The sequence below is a fragment of the Akebia trifoliata genome, chromosome 1 (assembly GCF_017979445.1).
Source record: "Akebia trifoliata isolate Shusen 1 chromosome 1, ASM1797944v1, whole genome shotgun sequence".
Lineage (NCBI taxonomy): Eukaryota > Viridiplantae > Streptophyta > Magnoliopsida > Ranunculales > Lardizabalaceae > Akebia > Akebia trifoliata.
Genome location: NC_141375.1, coordinates 3222146 through 3241895, shown reverse-complemented (window position 1 = coordinate 3241895; position 19750 = coordinate 3222146). Strand labels below are relative to the sequence as shown.

General features: G+C 33.4%; 1 protein-coding gene across 3 annotated transcripts; it reads right to left on the bottom strand.

Annotated features, from left to right (window-relative positions):
• Positions 1–8968: 8968 nt before the first annotated feature.
• On the bottom strand, positions 8969–12701 carry LOC147410400 (growth-regulating factor 1-like). 3 transcript variants are annotated; one of them, XM_086434949.1, is made up of 5 exons: positions 11993–12701; positions 11186–11585; positions 10965–11082; positions 10592–10886; positions 8969–9228 (listed from the first exon to the last, which is right to left on the bottom strand). In XM_086434949.1, the coding sequence occupies exons 1-4, from the start codon at positions 12162–12164 to the stop codon at positions 10605–10607; spliced, it is 972 nt and encodes a 323-aa protein (XP_086291075.1). In that variant the 5' UTR covers positions 12165–12701; the 3' UTR covers positions 8969–9228; positions 10592–10604. The 3 variants fall into 3 exon arrangements, with proteins under 3 accessions (XP_086291075.1, XP_086291072.1, XP_086291080.1); XM_086434946.1 differs by having other exon boundaries at positions 11186–11588; positions 11993–12699; XM_086434954.1 differs by having other exon boundaries at positions 10965–11073; positions 11186–11588; positions 11993–12695.
• Positions 12702–19750: the final 7049 nt, after the last annotated feature.

Sequence of the window (19750 nt, the reverse complement as noted above, 5' to 3'; positions counted from 1 at the left end):
TATATATGAACAGCGTTCCTAAGACTCATATTGGGACTCACATTGCGACACACCGTTTTGTCTTATATGGGAAAAAATATTTGGAATGGGCTGATGTTTTGTGAGGATGATCTCTATGGTGAGGAGATCATCCTGGCAAAAAATCAGCTCATTATGAAACTTCTAGACCGTCCAATTTTTGTTGAAAAATTATAGACCGTCCAATTTTTGTAAATCAATTTTGATGGGGTTAGAAGTTTTGGAATGGGATGATTTTTTGCCAGGATGATCCCCTCATCACAGAGATCATCCTCACAAAAAATCAGCTCATTCCAAACATTTTTGCCCATATAAGACAAAACGGTGTGTCGCAATGTGAGTCTCAATATGAGTCTTAGGAACGTGACCCTATATATATATATATATATATATATATATATATATTATATATATATTATATATATATATATATATGGGAAATGTTCAGCACCCTAAGTTTTACCACACACTTTAACAAACGTTTTTTGTCCTACATGGGTTAGAAGTTTTGGAATGGGCTGATTTTTGGTGAGGATGATCTCTATGATTAGAAGATCATCCTCCCCAAAAATCAGCCCATTCCGAAATGTTTAGCCTCATGTTTACACGTTGAAAAATCGTGGACCGTCCATTTTTTGTAAATCAATTTTGATGGGGTTAGAAGTTTTGGAATGGGCTGATTTTTGGTGAGGATGATCTCCTCACCATAGAGATCATCCTCACCAAAAATCAGTCCATTCCGAAACTTCTAACCCATGTAGGACAAAACGCGTTTGTTAAAGTGTGTGGTAAAACTTAGGGTGCCGAACGGGACCTATATATATATATATATATTTGCATGGTTGTGTCATTCCACATAATTATATCATACTCATTTCCTGTCATCCCTAATCTTATTATACATGCATATGCCATGGGTTGAGTCGTATCTCACTCCTCGATTGATTGACTGACATACCATATCAATCGTATTATCATCTATTTCTCGTCCCAAAAATGCACTACTATCACCTCATTCGTCCCTATGCCGTAGAAGTAGTTAGGACATATGAATTTCACTTTGCATATACTTTTATCACATGTAACTTGAAATAAAACGATTGCTTTTAGAGGTAAGAGTGAAGGGTCTGCAAGAGAACACTTCTTCTTCTTTGTCTATTCTCGAGAAAAAAGGGACTACATGGAGCTAGGCGTATTTCTCCTATGTGGAGCAAGCCTACACAAGCAAGTTTTAGGTATTTCATCTTCATCTAAGTAATCTTTGAATTCAAGATCGAGAAATATTTTGATATATTAGGGACTAAATTAAAGCATGTGGGTTTAGAGCTAAATAATCTTCTATTTGAATATCGAACATAATTGAATCGATTCAAATCCATTCATTATTATAGTTTGAACAAATTCAATTTATCTCGTACATCGGCATATCACATGTCAGATCCAAATTAGAAGTAAAATCCAACCTTATTGAATAAGGATAAATACCAAATCATTAATTTTTTAGAGTTGTTATTGGCACCCCAACTTTTACCTATTACATCCCAATTAGAATAAAATAAATCAAGTTAGCTTGAGCATAAGTAAAAGTCGGGGTGCTAATAGAAATTCTCTCATTTTCCTTTTTAAATTCTATTTGTTAGAGTTAGGATTTCATATGAGCCTAATCCTAATGATAGAAAACTGTTGAAGTTGTTTGGATGTATTATAATGCTTTGCAATAACTTGGACTGAAATTTTGTAATGTTTGAATGACGTGTTTTAATTTTTAATTAGGGTCTAATAAATCATTTAAGAACTTAGGATGTAATAAATAAAAAATTGAGGCGCCCATGGTAGGTCTCTTGAATTTTTTTTGTTCATTAGAAATAACATGTCATATCGGATAGGGTCCAGACTTAAAATTATAAATTTGATCAGGTCTAAACAATTTAGGTATAATCATTAATTGACCAGAACCTAACCTCGAGGGGTTGGCTCAATGGCAATTTCGGAACAATAAGTTGTTAATGTCTATAGGTCATGAGTTTGATACCAAGTACGAGTATTAATTCCTTAGGGGCCACTTGTGAGGGTGTGGGAACAGATCCTTTGTAGCACTCTTTTCCTATAACTCCTTGTAGCTCTTCTTCTACTTACAATATATCAATTTTTTTAAAAAATACAAAATAACCATCCAAATCTCTTGTACTTATGGTTTTAATCAAATTTGAATTTTTTTTCAATTTTCTAGCATTTTTTAATGGTGTAGTTTAAATTCGTGGTTAACGTGGCACTCTCTCAATCATCAAAGTGCATTACAGGAAAAGAGTGCTACAGAGGATCCATTCCCTGAGGGCACACCCTCACTTACTTGGTGTGTGTGATGTGCAAGCGTTGTACGTGCCTTGGGACTAATCCTTGGACAAGATCATGGTCTATGGATTGGGCAAAGCCTAAATATGGGATGGTCTGCTATCTATAGGGATATTCGGTTATCAAAATAAAATAAAATAAAAATTGACCTGAACCAATTTCATACCAACTAATTGATCCCACATTACTAACTTGGTAAGATTAAAATTGACCTAAATTAAAAAATGAACTCTTTCATTACTAACTTAGTAAGACTCTAAGCCTTACTAAGGGTTGTTTTGCTCAAATGGATTACCACATTGGAAATCCAACACGATGCCTCTAGACTACATGGAAAAAACTTAGTTTAAAAAAGAAAAGGGAAGTATTTTTTGGGTTTCAATTACGGTTTTGAAAATGGATGACTACTGAACTCCAAGATTTAAAATTGAAATTGAAATATGAAAAATAACATTTTTTTTTTAATTTTATTTTCTAAGTTCATAAAATTTAGTTTTCTACAACCTTGTGGCATCAAATCATGTTTTTGAATGCTACAAGGTGAGGTCAACAACCCCTAATAAGAATTTAGATCTTGTTAAGTTAGTAAGGCTAGTAGGACCTTAAATAATGTTTCGCAAGTGATTCCTAACCATTATGTTTAGCATATTCATCGTAATCAAATCAAAGTTTAGATCTCAAGAAATAAGTATGGTTGACTTGGTACCATGCAATGCATGCAACTCATCCCCAGGGCTGACAAAGGACCATACTTATATTAGGTCAGGATGGATAGCTTTTGAGATCCTATCAACATGTCTTAACAATCCAAATACTCCAAGTGGAACTATAAATCATAATATATTTATTTAATGGGAATGCCATATAAGAATGTTAGCATTATCCACCACCAGATTTACATTTCAATAATATCGCTCTCCAATTTATTTGTAATGGTCTTTTTTACATAATAAATACTTGTTCAGATAATAAATATTAAGGATATTTTAATCTTTTGATTTAAATATATATTATTAATAATACTCTGACAATCAATGTCAAGATAATAAATGTATTTATTATGTAAAAGACTAACATACTCTTTTTTTTTCACTAAAAGACAAAATTAATATGAGTATTATTAAAAAGAAAATGTGGTAGAGAATACTAACGTCCTCGTGAGATCTTCGATGTTAGCATTCCCTTTATTTAACTATTAAATTATATACATATATGAGACATTTTCAAGAGATATCTAAAATTGATAATTATTTTTACATAACTACCCAAATCCAATAGAAGATAAACACAAAGAAAATGAGGTGAGAAGATTTGGTCCATTACAATCCCAATCAGAAAAAATGTTTAAGTAATTATCTTAAAAGAGCAGAGAATGATAATGGATCACTAGATAAGAATATCCAATTAGATCAATTTTTGACTTAGTAGACCACTTGAATGGGATCAATCATACTGATTTTGAAGTAAATTATCTCAGATCCAATGTAGAGGTGCAAATCTGGTCCGTCGCATGCATCTCGGCTAAACTTGAACTCATTTATAAATGGAAGCCAAACCCAAAGCTACTCCCACATCAGGCCTCAACCCTAGGGATGGAGCCAGGATTTTGCTCATGTGGGAGGCAATCAAGAGGAGAAAAAAAAAATTGTGGGAACAATTAAGAGTGAAAAAAATAGATGTAGGGGCAAATAAGAGTGGAAAAAAAATATTTTGGAGATAGTAGTAGCAAATTTTTTTATCCACCACTAAAATCTATCGCAATAGCACATTAATTCATAGAATTTGAAAACTCTTGTGGGAGAAAGTGCCCCCACTCTAAATCCGCCCTTGCTCACCTCTAAATCCTAAACTTTTCTCCTAAGCACCTTATCTCAAGAACTATTTTGGTGGCTCGACCTAGGCCAAGTCTGATATTATTCAAGTCCGATGTGACCCAACTTGAGCCTGACCCAACTTGGCCCATTTTCATTCCTAAAAGGATTTGAAAAACTCTAATTTATTACAGAGGACATTACAAAAAAAAGTTCTTTCAAATTGAGGTAATCTTAAATATATTTTTCTAAAATAATTCTTAAGGGAAGCAACACACATGGACAGGTATTAGTGACAAACACCTTACATATCCACATAAAGGACATGTACATCAATTTACTATACAACGGCCCATCCCTTCATTTATTCCTTTATTGTCTCTCGATCTCGAATTTCAACAATTTTGCTTACCATTCCCAACTTTCTTCTCTTGCACCAAAATGTTACCTTTTCTAACATTTTTTGTTTGTTTTTATTCTCTTTTTTGGGGGTACTTTAATGGATTAAGGACACCCCTCCCTTACCTTCCAAGTAAAGCTTAAAGGACATTGATTTGATATCTAGGGGCCCTGCCCTGTAAAGGGTCTGAGATGCTCTGGTGTTAGGTGACCTAGATCAAGCCAAACATGCTCCTTGCCCTACCTGGTACCATAGTGTCCACTCCCAACTATTGTGACTTTTGTTGTGTTGTAACTTGTGAAGGGTACTTTGAATATTTAATGAAAAGTTTAAGATTGATTTTATAAGAGTATTTTGATAACTTATGATACAATAGATTTTTAGTTTGAGAACATCTAGGACATGTTTGGAGGTAAGTAACTTTTTAGTTGTTGTTGAAAAAAATTGTTTTTTTTTATCGGTAAGTTGGGGTTGAAGGGAACCGACCCTTTCATTCAAATAAACATTACACGAGGGTGTAATTACATGTTACATCATCAGAGATTATTCTTGAAAGCTCTTTCGGGATGGAAATAATATCTTCTATTAGAAAAATTCTCTCCTATATGTTCTTAGGGGAGCTAGGAATCATCGGTTCTATTGGTTTCTCTCCAATAGAAGTCTTGATAGAACTCATGATGCTTTTTATTGAATAGAGGGAGTTCGAACTTATAATAGTTAGATCGGATCTAGATCCATCTCCAGATTTGGTAACATTGACGATGCTCTCTTCTAAGGGATGGAAACTTTCAAAACAATTCGACAGGGACTAATCAACTAAGTCTAGGTATAAAAAAATAAAATTATTCGTATCTTAATTTTGCATTATAATGATTAGAAGGTGGCATGTGCAAACTCACATGTAGCAAAAGGACTTATTTGTAATTTAAATTATTTATTAATAACTTTTTAAGATTATATAATAAAAAGGGATACTTTTGTAATTTTGAAAACTAAGTAATTTCATGATTTTTTTTTTTTTTTTTAAATATGAGAATGACCTTTGATTATACCAAATTTAAATATAAAAGTGGGGGCATTTATAATCACTCAAATTTTGGTGTCCAACCACTTCTACCTCACCTTCTCTCATTATAATGGCAAAGCTAATAACAATAACAATAAAGAAAATGGTTTTGTTTTCACAACGACATGTGCCACTTCAATATACGGCTTGGGTTTTTTTTTTAAAGAAGTCAAGATTAAATCACGATTTTAATAGTTGTCGATTAAACCATGATTATTTTAAAAAAAAAATCAATCTTTTAGAAAAAAAATTTTGGTTTTTCAAAAATTGACGATTAATCATGATTTTTTTTTTTTAAATGATGGATTATTTTGTTTTTAGATTTTTTTAAGTATTTTTTATTTAATATATAAAATACATATTATTTTTATATTTTTCTATTTTTCTATACTTTAAACAATTATTTTTAGTTTTTTGTTTATTCAATGTTTTCCCAACTTTATCAATTTTTGCCAACTTTTTTCGAAACTTTCTCTTGCCGAATTATTACTGAGCCCAGATTTTTTCACTATGTATCTAAGAATGAGTGACCAAAAAGAAAAAGAAATTCTATTGGCACTCCAACTTTTACTTGTTACACCCAAAAAAAAAATTTACACTCACCATTTAAAATAAAAATTAACATTTCCAAATCAAAATTTTCTTCCTAACATTTGCACAAGATTAATACGCCAAGAATTGCAAATATAAACAATAACCAATAATATAAAAAAAGAACAAGTTGACATCAACAATGATTGTCTACTTTGACCTCCTGATGTTGTTCTCGTACTCTTCGCTCTTTGATATCTCTCCATTAAAGAAAAGAAAATATCCAGACATGACATTCTTTCCTACGGTGAGAGAATGGTATTCTCACATTATTAATTTATATTTCTTGAAATTTAATTGGAGTGTAATAAGTACAAGTTGTAGTGCCAATGGAAGTTCTCAAAAAAAAGTAGTCCTAACCTTTTTAACTTCAAACATATATCTAAGAAATAATAAAAATTCTACCATCCAAGATAATGGTATGCAATCTTTTTTCAATTTTCATGATTTGTTGGATTATGAATTAACTTGATTGATGGAGTGAATTACCATAGTAATAGAAGAATGTTTGGACCTATTCTTTAGAAATACACCCAATCCAATACATATCTCTAAATGTAGATGGTTTTGAGGCGATAACTGACCCAACATTCCCTATTGGGAAATTTTATTGACACGCCATGAAACTCTAAGGGTCCTCCAATTTTTAGGGCACCTTTAAAATTCGAATATATATATATATATATTAGGGCACTCCCCCCACCCTCCAACGATTCAGACAACTCGAGCGAGGAGAACCAGAGCTAGAGGAGAGAAGAAAACATGGAGAGAGAGAGAGATAGTCGATCGAAGGAGGAGAAGAAGAAAACAAATGGAGAGCGATCAGAGGAAAAAAAATGTTTTTTTTTTTTTCTACTTTGGCCCGCATTTAGAGTTTTGACATATCAATATAATTTCCCATCCCCTATTAATAGGGTCTAAATACTTGTACTCGCAATGGATTCAAAATAAGTTGGATACGAGTTGGGTTGAAATTCATATTTAATCATTTGGGTTGGAATTAAAAATCGATTCTAGGTCTTGGATCCAATCACATCCTAATTATGAAATGATTTTCACATAAAATGTATGTGTGTATATGAAGGAAGAGCACCCACATTTAGATTTATCCAATCCATCTCTCTTATCTAGGGTTGTTGATATTGAGGGCCATAAATAATCATCCTAATCAGGCCTACAAATCCTAGCCCAAGTTCATCTCATCTAGTGTTCGGGCCCAGGCCCCATAGCTTATAAAAATTCAGCCAATTTACGAGCCAGGTCATATTTAAAACATATGTTTCTTATTTGGATATTGGATATAGATCGTTATAATATACAATATAAGTTATCGGATTGGGCTCCTGACAAAGAAAACTGCCAAGTCCAACCTTAAACGTAAATAGTCTCTACACTGGCCCAATTTCTAAATGGGCCCAGTATCATAATCCAAACCTCCTGTACAATGGGCCACGAGGAAGCCGAGCCCACTGATAGCTAGGAATTTTCTCCAACTCAGATTGTTATTAAGTTGTAAATATTCACATGTCTGGGAAAAAACTGGACTAAACCGCTAATAAATGGGTTTGGACTTGATGATAATGAACCGGTGGTCCAATCAGGTTCGACCGGATTTTGTAATAAAACCGGTTCAGGCTGATGAACACATTAGTTTTTGTGAGTATTATCCCTTTATGACTATAAATAAGGTATTATTTTAAAATTTCAAATCAGGAGTTTTAAGATTAATATTATTAGTTATTGAAGAGTTAGTATTCTCAATTAGGATTTTTTTTTTTTTTTTTAATTAAGAATGTTAAGATTAGTAAATACAACTTTAAAAATAAAAATCTGATTAGTCATAAGTAGGGCTATTAATGGACGAGGGATCGGCCCAATCCAAACTGAGACGATTACTTGTTTAAAACATCTTTTCTAGAAAATGATTTGCAAAAAAAAATAAAAAATGTAAGCACATGACACAAAGATTTACATGGTTCCCTTAAGGTCAAGGTACCTACACGTATCCAAACTGATTTAACGAGTAAGATTAGCAACCTACCAACATAAGAGGAACTGGAAGGACAAAAAACTAAAGCTTAATTAACAATAGTTCTTTGTCGACGACTGGTATCATCTTATCTTCACAAACCACAACACCTTCAACAAAGAGTTACTTGTATTACCATAGACTTGGAACTATCTAAAGAGGAAGAAAGAATGACAATCTCTAAGATTAGTACCAAACTTGGAAAAAATTGGTGAAGTCAACTTGTGCAATTCAAGTTTCCACTTACATTTTTCCTCTTGACAAGCTTAAGGAGTAGAAAATTTGGTGCAACAAACATCAAATTATAATCAAAATATAAAGCAAATCAAAAGAAATAAGAACACGATAAAATAATTTACGTGATTCAATGACTGCCTTTTTCCACAAGTGATGATGAGATATCTTCACTATTTTTTTGTCAAAAACAAGGGGTTCTAAACTCTCAACCTTAACTCAGTCTCAGAAAATGCTGAAAATTGCTCTTTGAAACATTGAATGAATTTGACATAGGCAGTACGATATTGAATTTGCCCGTAGCGAAAAAAGTTACAAAAATTGAGATAAAAGTCACCCAAAAGCATACGAGGCATAAACATTGCAGGAAGGTTTACCATTTAAGAGTCTAAATTGGATAATTTTATTCCTACTAGACACAAATTTAGCACTCTTTGGTGTTTACTTGAGTCCCATTTAATCCATGCTTATTAGCAACCAACTATAATATATAAGAATCCAAATATAAAAGATTTGTTCACTAATCATTCAAACAAGGTTAGTAGAAAAATAAAATAAAAAACCAAATTACAATAGTGCTCCTGTGAGCAAATATTATTCAACAACACACTGTAAAAAAAAACTGAGCTGAGTTCTCAGATTTGATAGGCAGAATAGGGGAGTGGTGTTCACCTGGAAGTATTTTTTTGGCCTTTGATCCACATATCCATATTGAAAATTCAACCATCTGCACAACAAAATGAAGTTAAGTGTGAGTGAGGATCCCTAGACCTAGCTATGTCTATGAAAAGAAAAAGAAAAAAAAAACAACAAACGCAAGATTTATGTGGTTCGGCTATGCCTATGTCCAAGGATGAGTGTTGAGAAAGTTTCAGTATGTATGACAATGATCAGATCTCTTATTTATAAAATTGTAAGTTTCTTGATCCAAAACCAACTCTTCCTTTTAACTCGTTATGTGACTATGATTACAACCCTTATTAATAAAATCGTTAAGTTTCCCAATTGGGCACCAACTCATCCTTTTGATTACCCAAATTATAACCAATTCATTTTCCTTCTCAAAAAACCATATTTTCCCCTAGGGCAGATAATTACCAAATTGGGTAACTGCGAAGGTGTAACACAATGGTTTCAATAAAGTCCCTTTTGTTTGAGAATAAGATGTCTAGAATTAAGATGCATGAGATACAATGTATCATTGTCAATGTATATCATCACAAAAGGAACATTGCGAAGGAGAAAAATATATATAGCAATATCAGTTATGATATTCTATATTAGGAATCATTGATAATTAGAATCTTTATATTAGGTTAGTTTTTATATCTTGGATAATGTAATATCTATAAATACCCTCTTACGGTTCATGTGACAATCATATAAGAATTTTCAATAAGTTCATTTTTTTCAAATGGTATCATAACCTAGGCTCTATTGAGAGCACGATCATGGTGTGTTTGATGATGACACCACCACAATCGTCAAACCTAAATCATTTATTTTTGTATTATTATTGTTGTTTTACTTTTCATTCAATAAAAATCTCACCTTCATCTATATGTCTACAAATCTCCCTAAACCACATACTATATCTCACGATCTTCATTTCTTTTCAAGCCGCACAATCCTAATTCGTTTGCTTTTGGGAGAAATTATGACAGGCCCGATCTAGTGATCCACGGACCACAACAAACTCAAGGATGAACGGGGTATGACAATGATGGACTTCACAGACAGGCATGACCACCATCAAGCACGATCGGTTGTTTGCAACTATCCATCAACTTTTTCATGAGATTAAGATCAGTTATTAAAGGAAACCAATTGCATGTTTCTTCTTCAAAGGATCATACAATTGCAGGCGGGTGGAGAATAAGATGCATTCTATTAATAATTAGAATTTTTATATTAGGTTAGTTTTTATATCTCGGTTTATTAATATCTATAATTCATGTAATAATCATCTGAGAATTTTCAATGAAGTTGATATTCTACAATTTTTTATGAATAAAATACAAGGCATAAACATTAGAAAGTGATGATAGAATAGATAATAAAGAGGACCAAAATCAAGAACACTAAATTACCATTCTTAGGTACTTAATTGGAGACATGGAAGTCTGAGGATGACATGGGGATGGAAATTGATAGTTGGGTTGTCAAAAATGGCGTCTGATTCGATCCTTCCTCCACTGAATCATGCCAAGAATCTCTGTTCTTGGGCGGCAAGTCATCGAAGAAATGGCGAAGTGGCCTTAAGGGTTCCTCTTCTTTCTCCATTTTAACAAGCCTTTCAGATTTGAAATCGGTACCCAATGCAAAGAAATGCTGCTCTTTTTGTTGCTGTTGTTGCTCTTTGGAGAGATCAGTAAGGCTTTGCAACTACAATTGAGGACCACAACCTTGAATAACAGAGCAACTAATATCAATTTTAATTGAGAAATAGAGGAGGAAACTCACCCTCATTCGCCATGAATCATCAAGATATGAATTGGGTAAGTTTCTTAGACTCCCTGAATCCATTGAGAAGAAAGCATGCTCATCTACTTCCCTCAATCCATGAAAATACCTGTTTTTGCTTCACATATAAGAAAGAAAAATTTACAAACACCTTTGAAGTAACGCATGGAAGACATAAACACTACAAAACTTGAACTTCTCATACAAAGTACACTACAAACCTGTTATTTTCATCAACTTGTGAGTAAGACCCAGAGTTCAAAACCAAATGGGTAGTGTTATTTTGAGGTCTAGAAGAGGAATTTGGATGAATAAAGGGATGAAGAGAGTTGTTGTAGTAAGGATGGTGAAGGTGATTGTGATAGGTTTCAGCACCCATTGATGAAGAAAGAGAGTAAGAAGAAGGGGTGATGGTCTTTGTGATTGGTGGAATGGGTTGTGTTGTGTTGGCTTCCGCAGGCTTTCTTGAACGATTTCTGCTTCTATGCATGTGTCTTTCACAGTACTTAGAATCTGGGAATGCTTCCTTTGAACATCTCCATTTCTTCCCATCTGTTCTTCTACACCTCCCTGGCTCTGGGTCTGCTTTTCTGTCAAAACCCATTTGAAAACAACCCCAACCTACTGCAACCAAAGACACCCATATCTCATTTTCATCAAATATAAACAAAAAACTAAGAATTAACTCTAGATTTTCTACTTTTTATGTGAAAATACAAATGGGTTTGAAAAGTTTTCTTTGTTATCTTACTGGGTTGATGAGGGATACCCAGACCTCATTGTCACCAAATATGAATAAAAAACTAAGAACCAAAGCTAGATTTTCTTCATTTTTTGTACAAGGGGGTGAATATATAGTTTGGTTGATAAGTTTTCTTTGTTTTCTTACTGGGTGGTGAGGGATACCCAGATCTTATTTTCACCAAACGTAAATGAAAAACTAAGAATCAACTCTAGATTTTGTTCTTATTTTGTGAAAGAGGAATGAAAATATAGATGGGTTTGATAAGTTTTGTTAGTTTTCTTACTGGGTTGGTGAGGGAAGAGCCTTGAAGAATCCAAGCTTCTTTTGACTGGGAAGATAAGATCAGGTGGAATGGGTACTCCAGATTCCATGTATTTGTAGATGAGAGCTTGGTGTTCAAGCTCTTGCCATTGACATGTAGTGAAAGGAGACCTGTTTCTTGCACTCAACATCATAGGAAGTTAAGACAGAAGAATAGAAAAATCTCCAAGCGAAGAAGAAGAAGAAGAAACAAAGAACTTCAAAAACTGAAAGCTAAAGAGACGTTTAGTTTAGGCTGGTTGAAGGAAGAAAGTTGGGGTTTGTTGTCCAGAATCAGAGAGCATTGGTTGCAGAATCTTGTTTCATGGATGAAACTAATGGCTCTGATGATACTGCTTCCACCTCTACTGACTACTGAGTCTGAGAGACTCAGACCCTTATTATGACTGTACCTCTGTTGCTTCTGTTTCTGCTCTGATGCCTTTGTTGCTGCAGTTTCTGACATTTTTACAGAAACCCATAAACAAAAGGATATAGAGAGAGAGAAAGTGAAGCTGGAAATAAATAAAAAACAAAGAATGGTGCTATTTTCAGAGCTGATTTTGTTTATTTCAGACTACTTTGCCATTTCTGGAGCCAATTTTATTACACTTAGTCTGGTGGAAATAGTTTTAAGAGAAGAAAATAGAACCTGAAAATAACAACTCAAGAGTGCAAATGGGGTTACACATAAGAGGAAGTTTGATACTTTTGAAGTGTTTTCAGAGAGATAGAGGTCTGAACCCTGAGAAAGTGTACGGTTGGTTCTTTTCTACTTTCATCTTTTACTTTTCTTTTTTTTCTTTCTTTCTTTCTTTTTTTTCTGAATTTCATCTAAAACCCCACTTACATTTTTGACTTTATTAGTTTGGGAAAGGAGATTAATTTTTCAGAGAGATTTTTACCAGTTCTAGAGAATTTCTTTTGTCATGTAATGCAGTAATCGAAGGTAGGTAGTAATGACAAAACTCCCTCAAGGAGTGGAAAATTTTCTAGAAGATTAGTTTTCTAGATGAAATTGAGAGATTCAACAGTTTTTTTTACAAGACTTTCTCAAAGAGTGGAAAATTTTCTAGAAAATTAGTTTTCTAGAGGAAATTTGGAGATTCAACAGTTTTTGTTGTTATGACAAAATTTTCAATCTAAAAAATTAGTTTTCTAAAGGAAATTGGGAGATTCAACAGTTTTTTGAAAGATGTGATTGGTATGAGAAGCATGTATTTTTCAAATAAGATGCTATGTAGCTTTCTATTTGGGCCAACCTATTAGGATCATAGCTTAATGATCATTTATCCTCATTACTTGGTTAATTGTTTTCTGATTTATGAAAAAAATTTTATATAGAACCGTTTCTGTGATCAAATGGATTATATTATAAATGGGTTCTCTTTTGAATCAATGTTGATAACTTAGGCACTTAATTGCAATCAGTTAAACAATCATGTTCGTTCATTTCATTTTGTCTTTCATATATTTATCATTATAATGTGAAAAAGCAAGGTAGATATGGTTCGACACCAAAATTTAGATTTCAAAAATGCCCCCACCATTTAATTAGGGTCATTTTAGTCAAAATTCAAGAAAAATGCAATCGCACGTTTCTTAAAATCACGTTAATTAATTTTCAAAATTATAAAAATATCCCTTTTTTACTATGTAATCTTCAAAACCACGGTTTAATCAATGTTTTATATTACAGATAAGCCTTTTTGAAACATATGTGTTTGCAAATGTTACCTTCCAGTATTGTGTGAATTCATGTTCGCTTTTATTATTCTATCTATTCTCTTTTTTTTTTTCTCTTTTGAGATTTTTAACTTGAATATTTATTTTATAATTGGGATTGTGATTTGCCTTCATCAAACTTGTTTAAAGGTTAGAATTGATTCTCTTAGTTTATCATCTATTGGAGTTAGTTACTAATTTTATTTTTCCTAGTCTTTCTATTCATCCATCTTAACATCCTCATCTCATCTTTGCTATATTTACTTACATGATGTTTCTTGACCATTCAAATCTATTTGCTTGGATAACAATTTGTGAAACTTATAGAAATTTTTTTTTTTTTCTTTTAGACCCTTAGAAACAAGTTTAGGAGTCAAATAATCATTTTACATGAATTGGCTTCTGGATTCTCACACAAGGTAAAATCCAAAAATGTGCCAAAAAGCTGAAATTGCCTCGAACTATATTCTAGCTTCCCTCGGGATAAAAGTAAATTACTTTTACTTTGTTAAATATGTCCTCAATTTTTTTTTTAAATTGAACTCCCCATAGTGTTTCTAGGATTTTTAATCAATGACAAACGTTTAGGGCGGATTTTTCTCACCAAATGCCCTACATTTTATATCTCAAAAAATAATTTCATCAAAGTAAGTCCTTAAAAATACTTCTCTCCCCCAAACAAATCCACTTAAGTGAAGCATTTTTTGAAATTTCATTGTCTTGATATTTAGACAAAGGGACGATCTATTTGCACCCACTTTTATGTTCAGTGCACCCACTCTCTTCTATATGTCCCAACCCAAAATGTTCTTAAGGTGGGTGCAAATAGGCTGGCCCTTAAACAAATAACAAATATCAAGACAATCTACTCTCTCTCTCTCTCTGTCTGTTCAGAAAGTGGTGTGGCAGGTGTTGTAAGAGAAGTGCACTATTGGCACTGTTCCTTCTCTGGCTCACACACATGCACTGCCCTCCTTCTTTTGATATTACAAATTCACCCTTCAAGAAAAAACTAAATACCTTCAGTCTTATTTCAGGAATCTTCCTTTTCAGATATATCTGTTCTTTATTAGTTATGTTCCTCTTTTCATGCATTAGTTAGCTATCAATGCATTAGTGAGACAGACATCTACTCCTTACTCCAATACTGACAAGACTTGCTTTCATTGGTTTTAAATTTGTACCCACTAACTCACTGAGTCCTATACTTGATGACTCAATGGGTAACTCATTCACCTATAAGAGCAACACCATCCTTTTCACAGCCAACAGATATAGAAAGCGAATATCACTATCTTCTTTTGTCTCTCCCTCTTTCTCTAAAATATTTCAAAGTAGAGAGTCTGATGTAGAGTGTGTTGGACAGCTGGAGTACTTTCAAACAGCTTTGGCTCTCTAAAGTGACAGTTAGGAGAGGATGTAGAGCCCAAATACATTGGAGTTACTTTGATCGTGGATGAAGACATGAAGACCTTATGTTGCAAAATCAAATGGGAGGATCTAAACTTCATCGTAATTAAGTCAATAATCAAAGTGACCTAAACTTCAATTTGATCAAGTTTCTTTGTAATTCTTGAAGTGGGTTTTCCTTGTTCTTTAAAGGTAGCTATGATTGTGTGATTAGGCATGGAAATGTGTGTAAAAATAATTTTCGTTGAAAATTATGAATTTCAAGTGAATGATTGCCCATTTTCTTATCCCAAGTGATTTTTCCCACGGTCAACTAGGTAGGTTCGAATCATCAAATAGGAAATAGTTGATTTTTCCGACGGAAAGATAAAATCATTTACCTTATGCCCCACCAGGAAATGTTTTCTCATCCCAATTCCAAGGAAAATGAATTCCTACCTTCTTCTAGTTGGTTTAATTAATTGTATGAAAGTTCATTTTCCATGGAATGTGAAATCTAGGAGAAATGGTCGTGGGAAATGGGTTGGGTAGAAAAATAAATTTTTGTATTAAGAAATTGTGGCTAGAAAATTATACAAAATAATTCCAAAGAGGCAAAGGAGGAAGAATAGGAAGAAAGGTGGGTGGAGGTAGAGTAAGGACGGAAGTGGGGGGAGAGAGAGAGAGAGTAGTAAGTTCAATTAGGGGGTGGATTTCATTTTCTCACCTTTCTTCATTTGTTTATGGGGCAAGATAGATAATGAAATCCAGTCTTGATTGGATTTTCAGATGTCGGGCGGAAACTCATTTTTCATGGAAAGAACTAATCAAATACATGGAAAATGGAATTCCCAGCCACTTATTTTCCATGCTCAATCAAACACACTCTTAATGTTATTAACTCGTGATTTCCACTACTCAAAAACAAAACATCATTTCTTCTTCTTTTCTTTTTCGACATTTTTCGTGGAATGATACAGACCTAGAGCTGTCAATTGGGCCTGTTGACTCGTTAACTCAGCTCGGCCCATACAAATAAATAAGGATCCCAAAACTGGGCTATGCTAAGGCCTTAGAATGCCCAGTTTGGCCCTACCCGGTAAGTATATTATACATGCTTTAAAAATAATAATAACAATTATAAATATAAAAGAATGAATTTATTCTCAGTTTTTACCATTTTTTCAAGTAGGGGAGAAATTAGAACCATATATTGATTAAAAAGCGACATCAAAGATTTTAAAATACTTGAAAATGTGCTTGAATTTAATTTATTTATTTATTTTTATTTTATTGTAAAATGAACATAAGCCAATCAGACACCATAGGGGAATGTGGCTGGGCTGGTCTATGGTACAACTACTCTTGAGGACTAGGTTAAAACTCAAGAAAGCCTGGCCCAATCATGGCCCAAACTCTTCTATTGATAGATTTGAAGCTAATATAGCATAGGGACGAGTAATCTATCAATAAACATCCCAATATTAATACTATTAAGGGGAGATCGCGGGGTAACAATTATAAAGGACATCGGATAGTGAACATTCAAAGATAATTGAAATGTGGCATTGCATAGAAGTATAATTTTTTTTTTCTTGAATTTGAATTCAATCCAAGGCATGGTTTTAAAACTTGTTTTGACGTGTCACCTCGTCCATGAACTAGGCCTAATCATCTCGGATGAATTTTCTAATACACTTGAGTCATCTCATTCAACAATGAGAAAAATGAACCGTGGTTTTAAATTCCATCTGATACGTTTGTCTTGTCTATCCATCTCATTGGTGGATGATACCAAGATGTATCAGACAAGTCGTCTCAGTCTCGGTCGAGATCTAAAACCATTATCCAAGGTAAAGATTATAGTCTTGAGGTTGAAATTTGAAGTCTTGAAGAGTAGGTTTTCCTTTTTGTTTAAGTTGTTTGTCTTTGTAAATGGGAGTAGGGGATGAATTTCAAGGTGTTCGATGATCATTTCCAACGGAAATTAAAATTTGTCGTTGTTGTGTTTTATTCAAATCACACGTTTAAAGTTCTTCATAGTCTAATATTCCTAAAACCATGATCCCTAGTAGTGAATCACATGAGTCAATCGAATCAACCAAGGTGCAGACCAACGCTACTAAATGGGCCGCTTGGTCCAAATGATATGAATTGCAGAAGTTATTGATGAAGAGAAAGATAAACTAATTGGTGAATGATTTTGAAAAATATATAAGTTGATTGGAATGGTCACCACTTTTCAACGATGATAAATATCGAATAAGTTGAACTGATTGTGATGCAACGGGAAATAATGAAAGAATAAGAAAATCTGGAATCCATCAGAAAGAATTCTCGAAGAGAAATTTTATTAAATTGAAGATGATTTCTACATTGTAGTTACGACACTTTTATATAAAAAAATTACATTCCTATTAAAACACGAAAAATAGTCAAAAACAACAAAATTACAAACAAACAAAAAAATAGTAAAATAGATATTAGTTAACTCTAAAAATAAGGCAGAATCGATGATACGTCATTTTGACTTTTATAACTAAAGTTATTAACAAAATAAAACTTTTTCAAAAATAGTAAAATTACCTAAAAATTACAGTTAAACAAAGGAATTAGGCTCAAAAGTGAAAATTCCATAGTAAATGGATCTTGAAGATCTCGACGATTCCATTCAGGCATGGATCTCGTTGAAAGATTCCGAGTCCAGGGCTCATGATTTCTACTAGTGTTTCTAGGCCTTCTCTTTCTTGGACTTATGGCGATCTAGGCACTCTATGGAATCTTTTGCCACTTATTCTACATCAGTTTGTAATCGAGAGAAAGAGACAAACAATAAACTTATTGGGAAAAAAAGGGAGGAAAAAGAGTCACGATTGATTGTTAACTCTTGGTGACATCTGGAATTTTGTAGAATGACAATGATCAGTTCGTTGAAATATGATAAATGTCATAGGACCACATGAGAAAATTTTTATCACATGGTACATGAATTATTTGTCAGGATCATTTGCTCATGATTATTTCCAAATTGTTGAATCGATTGTTTAAATCCATCGTTTTCTTATTTATGTGTTCGATATACAAATTATTTGTCAATTTACTAACTCTGAACCCCCCAAATTGAACCACCCCACGAGATTTCGATCCAAATATCCCATTTTGCTATAAAGAATCTACGAACCTAACCATTATATCAAAAGCACCTAAATGTTGAGAGTCGCATTGGAGTGACCTCAAGATTGGATCTCATATCGCACATCTTGACGTGAAAGTGGATATGAACCATATATGCTTTTTCACTCATATCTCGAGAAAAAGCATATTTGGCTCCTATAATGTGAGGTCCAATCACTTCAACATTATTCAAATGTTAATTATGCATTATTTCTTTGAAGTCTTAACATGTAATTTGGTTCTCAATTCACTTTGTGGCGGAGACTCTTAATAGTCCTAAGACTTTTGTTGAAAAAAGATCACAAATTCATTTTTTTCTTTCAAACCAAGCTACTAAACTCATTAAAACCAGGTTTTTAGTGAAAAAAAGAGAGGATCAACTAGTCGCACACCACTAATTGTTAGTTCACTATAACATTAAAAAAATTTATAAAAGAAATTACATAATATCTTAATTTTAACTTATTAATTGCTCTTCATTATAGAAATCTTATAATTAGAGGACTTATTTTAATTGAAGAAACAATTTTTTATTTATATTTTTTTGGGTTTTCGATACCAAATGTTAGGAAGAAATCTAAATTCCTAGTAGAAGACCAACCGATCAAATAAATGGCTCAAATCTTCTGGCCCAATCAAAGATTTCAATCACAGATCAGAAATTTGTTCAAGTCCCACTAGAAAGTTGAAAACTTTGAGATGTATTGGCTTAACGAAAAGACATAATTGGCAGGTATTGGGTGGCCCCCTGTGCTGGTCCAGGAATTGTCCTTCAGCAATGCACCAGGCAAAATTTCTTGGAATTTATACGTTTGTCACAGTAGCAGCCGCAGAAGAGCACACGAATTATTCGTCCAAAACGTGACACTTTTCATTCATGATGGGACCCACTCATCCCTCATAGTGGAACAGCGATCAGGTCCCACTGAAACATGACACGTGGCAATTTCTAGTCAAAAGAAAACGTGGTTGCTAGAAGACTGGTTGGACCCAACAAGAGAGTTTAGACAGGACTCTACGACCATGGCCCTGTTGGTGTGCTTTTAAAGCTTGGGACATGGAAGGGAGATGATCGGCTTATGATGGCCTGTGATGTTCAAGGCAAAGCTTCATAGTGACACATAAAACCAGGTTCAAGGTTTCAAGCATGATTGCTCGAAATTCCCTTACTATTTGAAATACCCCACTATAAGCCACAAACATACGATGTTCTTGCTCCACTAGTCATCCAATCAAATTTATAATATCCAAAATTTTCACAATGATTCTTCTCCGTAAGCTATATATTTCCTCCTCAAATCTCTGAAGATAGTTTCCAAACGATGCTTGGTTCACCTCATTCCAACATCACTATCCCCCTATCCCTCCTCTCACAGAGGTGCACACTTTGTCCTTCTAAACTAAGTAATATTTAGGTTCCTCGAACTTATCATTGCCACAAAAATTTCCTAAC